Source organism: Heteronotia binoei, chromosome 11 (assembly GCF_032191835.1).
Source record: "Heteronotia binoei isolate CCM8104 ecotype False Entrance Well chromosome 11, APGP_CSIRO_Hbin_v1, whole genome shotgun sequence".
Taxonomy (NCBI): domain Eukaryota; kingdom Metazoa; phylum Chordata; class Lepidosauria; order Squamata; family Gekkonidae; genus Heteronotia; species Heteronotia binoei.
In genome coordinates, this window is record NC_083233.1 from 43863973 (window position 1) to 43873368 (window position 9396).

A 9396-nucleotide genomic window follows, 5' to 3' on the forward strand; every position below is an offset into this window, starting at 1 on the left:
ACAAGAGTAATAAACATGGGCTTCAGCTGACACCAATCACTAACAAAAGGCAACACCTGCAGAAACTTCATGTGGTTTACATGACTAGCTAAGGTTAAAATCTCCTACAGCATTTGCCCACTGTTATTAATTAGTTCACCAAACTTAATTTTCTAACTGTATTATTCCACTGTTGTCAAACATCTCTCTGATTAAACTACAAAAACTCTTGTGTCTCTTTATGGGAAAGGGTCTATGACTCAGCAGCAGAGCACATGTTTTGCACAGAGACAATTCTAGCTTCAGTCCCTGGCACTCTCCAGTTTGGAAATGTGTGTCTGCCATCTGGAAAGCCACTACCACTCAAAGTAGACTATACTGGACTACATAGTCTGATTTGAACTAAAGCACCTTCATATGCCTGTGTATGTTCAACTTAACAGACAAATTTACAGTGTGATCCTATGCAGAATTATGCCAGTCTAAGCCTACTGGTTTCAGTGGGCCTAGACTAGAGTAACTCTGCATGGGATTGTCCTTAAGGTGTCACAAGACTGTCATTTACAGCAAACAAATATGGCTAGCCATCTACAACAATTCTGTGAAAGAGACATACACTGTCAATAAACTTCATAGCAGTCTGAGTACTTAAAAAAACTTCCACACCAAACCCCAGATCTTAATTTGCAGATATATGCCCCAGTAATAGCTTCTTAGTGGAAACACAGGTGTTTACCAAACACCTAATCTAAAAATACTCCAAAAGTATGCTTAGAATGAGTTACCATACAGTTCTTCATAACCCAGGTTTTGTGCTTGCTTGTTCATAAATAAAATAAGTTCAGTGAATAACTTTATAATACAATTCAGATATATTTAGCCTGATTACTTTAGTCTCTGAGACCAAACAACCTAAAATATTTACAGCACAATCCTAACTGAGTTATTCCAGTTCAAACCAAATTATTTTAATGGATTTAGACTGAAGTAAGTTTGCATAAGACTGCACTGTTAAATGTCATCCAGCTTTCAGTGTATTTCTATGAAACAGACAGTTTTCTTCCTAAAGAAATTACATCCTAAATTTCCCAATGCTATTTTGTGATTACCCATTAAAGCCAGAAGTACAAAGAGCAAGATACCATGAGAACCGTTCAAAATTTCCAGTCACTTTACTGCCTTACATAGCATAGGCTTCAAATATGCTACAAAGGTTAGTGCTGATACTGTTGGATAAAGCAGCCCCAGGTAACATGCAAGTACTGAGAAGAACTCAATTTGCAATCCTAGACCTATGGTGGGACTCTGGAAACTTCCAACAACAGTTATGTTATCATTGACCACAGAATGGCCCACCAGAAGGCAGAATAGTCTGCCAGAATAAATCTCTGTGCACACATTCAAAATGCATCATCAGGCAGAAGGGGCACTTAAAAGTCATGTGGGAATAAAAAGAGATGCCTCAATGTGTACGAGCTAGTTCACCTGAGGTGGGATGGGGGGCTGGATGGATTCACACATCTTGGGTAGTACATCCACACTAGGGATACTTTAGTGTCCAGACACAAGAGAGAAGACACTAGGCAGATGTGTAAACTGCAGGACGTTAGATGGCTGCCTACTGAGAAAAGATTGTACAACCATATTGGTCCATGCAAGATCCAAAATCCATGTATACTATTTACGATGACATCGTGCAAGCTTTCGAGTCCACCAGGACTCTTGATCTTGTGCAACATCTGAAATCTCTATATAACACCGTTAATACATGCACTATAAAGGTGTTTCCTAAGTGCCTCAGCCTGCAAGTGACCTGTATATCTTGTTTGGCATTTGGTACAATTTGGGATGACCTCTGGATAGTTTTTGTGTTTCAGTGAAAGAACAAACAGCATACTGTAGCCCTACAACATAGCAATAAAGTTAAGTTTATAGCCTGCTGGTATGGTATCTCACAGCAGGATCAGTCCTTTATACCCCAGCCTGACAGATCTGCTTTCCACCCTTCTGTCTATTTATATCTTGTAACGTCCAGCCTGATTAAGAGTCCTGGTAGGCTTGAAACCCTGCACAAAATTTTGGATCAGTTTGGTTGATAATAATAAAAGGTATTACACAGGTTTAGGCCAACTGAGAGTCAGCGTGCTATAGTGGTTAGAGTATCAGACTGAGATACCCAGGTTCAAAACTCCACTCTGCCAAGGAGAGTTGCTGGGTAACTTTGGGCCAGTCACATTATCTCAGCCTAACCCACCCCCCAGAACAGTTGTGACTGTGAGGATAAACATGGAAGAGAGGAAAACAACATAAGTTGCTTTGGGTCCTAGCTGGGAAGATAGGCAGAGAGTATCAATGAATATAATAAATAAATAAAACCTCTGTTTCAGAATGTAAACATAATTTGTAACTCTCAGTTGGGGGAGGGAGGAATGCAGCTGCTGTGTAAGTCATTTGAGGACTCAGTACTACCGGGTGGATGTTGCTCACTAGACCAGTCCCTGCATGTGGTTTGTTCATTCTTGAGGTGCATGCAAACCTCAAGAATTCTAGATCTGAATGGAATTCTGCAGAATCTCTGCACTGGTAAAATACAGTCACTGTCCTCTCCAGTTTTCAGACACTTGAAATGTAGCCTCTGGGTTTCAGTATTCTACAGAGATTATTGCATCTCTGCAAACAATCAAAGTACAGCTGACAGATGGATCAGTAAATTCTGGGATACCACAAATGAGCACAAAACACATACAAAAAAGCTCATTTGTTGTTGGGTGAGTGTTTTCAATGAATGGATGGGCAAGAGGAAAAAAAAACCAGTGCTGCTGGATTAGACCAAAGGTCCATTTGCAAACAGTGGCCAGCCAGATGTCTCTTCTAGGAAGCTCACAAAACAGGCAATAGCTGTATCTGGTTCCTCCTCGCCCAAGCTTTCAGGGGCAGCAGCCTACTTAACAGACTCAGGGACAGCAAAGATGTTGGCACATAAACAGGTCCCCTGAAGGGAAGTCCGAAAAGCCTCTTTCTAAACTGTGTGATACATGGCGAGGGCTGGAGGGATTGTTCTACGGCTCAGGAGCTGGGAAGTCGTAGTGGGCGGGTCCGCTGGCCCTGGGGCCCTAAACCTACTGTCTGGGTTTGGGGCGGAGAAGGGGGACGGTAGCGGTGGCCTGGGGCTCTGGATGCGGAAGAGCAACCTTGCTATGGAGCACGCAGGGCATCCACTCACCATAGATCATAGCCAGCCCAGTCTCGTGGAGGAAGCGCGCCCGTCGGTGCTTGAAGAGCCAGATGGTGAGGATGGTGAGGGTGAGCAGGAGGATAAAGATGAGCAGGTTGGCGCTGTCTTGGCGATGGCTCGCTTCGGCCGCCTTCTCGGACACGATCTCCTCTTCCAGGGCCACGGGCCGTGTTGCCAGTGCGGGAGGATCTGCCAGAGCTCCTGCTCCGGCCCGGGTGTCCAGCCCAGCCATCCCCATCAGCAACATCCCCCAAAGCCGTGGCAGGAGGGCCTCGGGGCGCCCTGGCCCGCCTCCCCAGCATCGTCCCAGCTGGGCCAGGATGGCCATGGCTTTGGCACCGGCTCACTCCTCCTCTCCACCCAGGGCTGGGAGTGGAATCAGAGGAGGCGGCCGCGCAGGCGCTACGAGACGGACGCCTAGGGAGCAGGCGCTGGTGGAAGCGAGGAGCCCCCTTCCTCCGGAACGTCATGTTTACAGGCAAAGGAGAGAGGGAGAGATTGGTTTGGCTTGGGGTTCGAAAGTACGCTTAGGATCCTTGCCTTATGCCCCAATCCTCCCAGTTTACTAAGAAGCAAACACTACTACTGATTCGAGAAGGGTTTACTACTTCCAGTCAGCGGAGGAGCTGCAGTCATGTGCTGTCTGAGCTTTGCATGTGGGAAGTAAGACCCCACGGAGTTCGTACCACAGTTGCAGGCTGGCTGCCGAGTTCTTGGTAGACCACAGAAAAATCCCCAAAGCAGCTGTCATGTCAATCATTAGCAGCGCAAGCGTTCGAATTTTATAGAACCCTTCATCAGGAAGAATGTTACGCAAAAAAAAAAAAAATGGAGGGGTTTTGAGACACGATGGGAAAGCCTCAGCGTCTGTAGATTGTTAGGATTCTCAGATGGCTGGCAGGAAGTGCTATCTGCTATGCAAGCCTCATGAATTGCTTAACATCCACCTTGATTTAATATTGCAAGGCTATACAGATTTACTCCAGTTTAAGCTTACTGACTATTGTCTTAGAAGGCTGTAACCCTGTTTAAGATTTAAGAGATCTGGGGAACTCAAACGTTCACACACTGCTTTGTTACAGAGTCCAATGGGGCAGTCTATCACAAAAGTCGTGTGGCACCTTAAAGATAGTTTTATTGTAGTATAAGCCTTTGCTTGGTCTCAATAAATGACTCACTAAATCTGCACCACTTCTTTGCAGATGTACATGATTGTAACCTTAAATGCAAGCCCATTAAAATCAATAAAATTTAATCCCAGGAAAACATGGAGGATCAGCCTGAAAGTATAGTTATAAATTCCATATGGGTAGCCAAGTTAGTCTGCAGCAGCAACAAAAGTTATACAGCATCGTTAAGATGCTCATGCCACATTTATTGTAGCATAAGACTGTAAACATGCTTATGATCATCACCTCACACCTTAGTCATATTTACTTGAAAGAGAAAAATAAATTGAAACTATAAAATCTGAGTCCAGTAACACCTTAGAGACCAAGAAGAGTTTCAGTGAATAATCTTCCAAGAGTCAATGCTCCATTTGTCAGACAAGTAGGAATGGATCTTTTTATCACTGTCAGAATATGGCAGGTGTGTTGTTAAGGATGCAAAGGTACAATGTCTATTGCAATCAGATATTTAAATTATTTGGACACATAGGAAAGAAGTGCTGGAGAAATTTAACCAGGCCTTCAGCAACCTCCACCCCATCATCAACCAACCTGACCATCAACCAATCTAGACACTACTGTACAAGTACATAACAGAAGCTTAAAAACCACCTTTTACTGGAAACCTGCTGAGCAACAAACATAGCTAAATGCCTCCAGTCACCATTCTCTCTCTCTCTCTCTCGGCTCGGCTTCGCGAACGAAGATTTAAGAAGGGTGCAATAGTCCACGTTTGCTGCAGGCTCGCTGGTGGCTGACAAGACCAATGTGGGACAGGCAGGTCCGGCCACAGCGGCTGCAGGGAAAAGTCTGATTTAGGGTTGATCCTGTAGCAGTGCGATTCTTCCTCAATCTCCTTTTGTCCTCAAGACCAGCTATGCGTGCGTTCTCAAAGGAAGAGACAGCCTGGTGGATGGTGTGCCTCCATGCTTTGCGATCTGAGGCTAGGTCAGACCACTGGTGATGGTTGATGTGACAGGTGCTAAGGGATTTCTTCAAGGAGTCCTTGTACCTCTTCTTTGGTGCCCCTCTATTTCGATAGCCGGTGGAGAGTTCGCCATACAGGGCAATCTTGGGAAGGCGGTGGTTTTCCATCCTAGAAATATGCCCTGCCCAGCGCAGCTGCATCTTCAACAGCTGTGCCTCGATGCTGGTAACCTCCGCCCTCTTGAGGACTTCAGTGTTGGTCACAAAGTCACTCCAGTGGATGTTGAGGATGGTGCGAAGGCAGCACTGATGAAAGCGCTCAAGGAGTCGCAGGTGATGACGGTATAAAACCCACGATTCGGAGCCGTAGATGAGGGTTGTCATCACAACCGCTTTGTAAACATTGATCTTTGTGCCTTTTTTCAGATGCTTGTTGCTCCACACTCTTTTGTGCAGTCGGCCAAATGCGCAGTTTGCCTTTGCCAGCCTGTTGTTAATCTCCTTGTCGATCTTGGCATCTGAGGAGATGATGCACCCCAGGTAGCTGAACTGCTGGACTGTCTTCAGAACTGATTCACCCACAGTGATGCAGGGAGGGTCACCATTATAAACACAACAAATGACCCATTGTCTACAACCAAGTTCTGTGCTATAGAATCACACACAGAGATTCTCACCTGCAGGATCTACAACAGACATTCTAGGAATTATAATACCCACCCAATGTAGTAAGGAAACAGATCAACAAAGCCAGAATGAGACCAAAGGAGAACCTGCTACAAGACAGGCCCAATTGAAACAACAACAGAACATCACTGGTGGTTACATACCACTCTCTGCTCAAATTGGTTCAACACATCATAAACAACCTACAACCAGTGTTCCCTCTAAACTGAGTTAGCGTGAACTGGTTTGCAGATTTTTAGCCTACAGCTCACACATTTTTGTCTTAGCTCAGGAAGGATGACCCTAGAGCACAATAATTTATGCAGTAGCTCACAACTTTAATGCCAGTAGCTCACAACAGCAGAAATTTTGCTCACAAGATTCTGCAGCTTAGAGGGAACATTGCCTACAACCTATGTTGTACACTGGACAATGATATCCCTTCACGGACATTGGGAGGCAAACCCAAAAGATCTCCGTTCCTACTAATCTCTGATGAAAGGAGCTTTGACTCTTGAAAGTTTATACCCTAAAACTCTTGTTGGCTATTAGACTCAAATCTAACTATTCTCCTGAAGATCAACACAGCTACCTTCTGAAACCATTGAAACTGTAAGTGCATGCTATCATTAAAAATGATGGCATTGTGATAAACACACAGATTAACACAATATGTGGTTTGCTTTTGTTTGCCACCCTGGCTCTGACTTGTTTTCCCCTGCCAGGCAGCATAAGGGTATGAATACAAGATGCTCTGTTCTACTGTTTGAGAGAGAGAAGGAAGAGGACAGTCAAAGCAGTTGACACAACATTTACTAGCTGTATCCAGTCAAAACTGCATTTATATCCATATGTACACCTGCTCAATTATCAAGACGTACAACTTAAAGATGTGGTTGCTTTAGTACTTGCCATTTTGGCACAAGGCCAGATCTTAATTTACTATGGTTGCCAGTCTCCAGGTGGGGCCTGGAGATCTCTTGCTTTTACAACTGATTCCAACTGGCAGATATCCGCCGGCATCAGATATCAGGAGAAAATGGCAACTTTGAAGTGTGGACTCTATGGCATTGTACCATGCCGAGGCCCCTCCCCTCCCCTCCCCAAACCCCACCCTGGATCCACCCCCAAAGTCTCCAGGTATTTTCTAACCCAGACGTGGCAACCCTATAACTTACATTTTAAGATTTAGTGGAAAATTGACTCATCAAGGATAATATATATTTTCCAGATCAGAGAGGGTACATAACCTCAGCATAAAAACAGCACTGCTATCAAGGGTCCATTTACTGTGCAATCCTAGATGCACTTTTTTGAATAAAGGGACTTCTGAGTAGAGCTGTTTAGAATTACTCCCTTAGTCCAGCATCTTGGACCCAGCAGTAGTCATATACTTCTGAGAAGTTTCCAAGCAGTATCTTGTTTAATGTGGACAACTACTCACACAATATCAGCAGACTAGTCCAACATCAACCTGCGTTACAAATCTGTGACATGTTAGCACCACACATGTAATTGCTAAGGGCCCCGTTTAAAAGAGACTGGGTGTTCCATGCAAAGTAACACAACAAAGTTATTCTTGACCCCCACCATTATGCTTAAATTATATACATGCTGTTCAACACAAAAGCCTATTTAAGTGTTGTGACTAAGAGCCAGATAGTATTATCCCCCTTGATTTTATCTAATCTATTTAAATTAGTCACCATTGCTATATATTGTGGCTGGGAATCCCATAAATTATGTGTTGTGTGAAAAGCTACTTTCTGTTCTGAATCTACTGCCAATCAATTTCATTGGGTGACTTCCAGTTGCAATAAAGAATTTCCTCAGTCCATTCTCCATACCATTATAGTCATATCTCTCAAAACCATCCTTTCCCCCTAAACTAAAAAGCCCATGTTTTACCTTCCAGAGTCTTGTGATACTTTAATAACTAGAAAAGTCTTATTCTAACAATTTTTTGTTCATTATCTGTTGAAGTTGGGTCTAATCCAGAAAAAATGTGCTAAAATAAAAATGCATTAGTCTGTCAGTTTCCATGAGACACCTATTTTATTTTTGCAGCAACAAACTCAGCTACCTCTCTGGAATTTTGATTGTTCTGGTTGCCCTTCTCTGTGTTTTTTCATACTATATAGTATCTATTTTGAGGACAGCCAGAATTGTGCATCTATTACCAGTGCAGCTGTACTATAGATTTGATAAAGGCATTTCTGGTGATCTTATTTTCAGACTTTTTAGTTTATAATCCCTAAACCTGGAATTTGCCACTTAGTTGTTTCCTCAAACTGCCCAGTATATCAAGGATGCTTTCCTTTATGTCTGGTGGAAGTTGCCAATCTCCAGGTCCCACCTGGAGATCTCCCACCATTACAATTGATCTCCAGATGACCAAAATCAGTTCCCCCGGAGAAAATGGCTGCTTTGGACTCTATGACATTATACCCTACTGAGGTTCCTCCTCTCCCTGGGCTCCACCCCCCAAATCACCAGATATTTTTCAATTCACAGCTGACAAATCCTAATGTCCAATTAAGACTCTTATCGCTGTACATACGATTTTTGCTCCAATGTACATCAGTTTGCACTTATTAATAAATGAATTTAATTTGCCATTTGTTGTCCTACTTGTCTACCACATTGCTTAGCCAGGACTTTGGGTCAGTTTTGAGTAATTAAAGAGCACCAGTCTCAGTATAACAGTCCCTTGGAAACCCCATTGCATCCTGCCCTATTTTTGTTAACACTAAAATGAAAAAAGAGATATTGTAGACAAGGGGTGGCCAAATTTCCTTAATGTAAGAACCACACAGAATAAGCATCATACGTTTGAGAGCCACAAGACAGGAAGACAAATATTTGGGGGGGAGGTGGAAATAAAGCAGCTTTAACTTTAAATACATTCTCCAAGCCAACCAATGGAGTGGTGGGGGCGTTAAGAGCCCCACAATCTGTGTGAAAGAGCCACATGTGGCTCGCGAGTTACAGTTCGGCCACCCCAGTCGTAGACTCACAGCTTTATTATGGCAGATGTGTTTTGTGGAGTGGAGCCTACTTTTTCAGATGCACCAAGTATTATCTGACAAAGTCCATGATAGTTAAGTCAAAAGAAACTCTGTGTGTCATTTAAAGTGCCACACAAATTTATTGGTTTTGTTACAACAGAGCGACCCCTTCGGTTTCCTCAGGCCTGGAAACTGTTTTCCCCCTAACTCCCTGCTTCTGCAGACAAAGTACTCTCTCCCTGCAAAGAGCTCACACCCATCCGCCTTTGAAGCTACCAGAAATCACGAAGCCCGCCATCTATCACTGAGCCCCGTCTCACTACTCCGTCGTCCTTTCAGAATAGCCCCGCCCTTACTATCTTTTTAGGCGCCCTCAAACGTCATCGCTGCGCGCCGGAAAAAAAGAGAGTGT

General features: G+C 43.8%; 1 protein-coding gene across 1 annotated transcript in view; it reads right to left on the bottom strand.

The window, feature by feature from the left end:
* Positions 1-3610, bottom strand: part of SLC9A6 (solute carrier family 9 member A6) — a 42725-nt gene extending 39115 nt beyond the window's left edge. Inside the window, exon 1 of the mRNA XM_060250274.1 lies at positions 3203-3610. Within this exon, the coding sequence (XP_060106257.1) occupies positions 3203-3542 (340 nt within the window). The 5' untranslated portion in view covers positions 3543-3610. The remainder of the gene's footprint in view (positions 1-3202) is intronic.
* Between the last annotated feature and the right edge of the window lie 5786 nt (positions 3611-9396).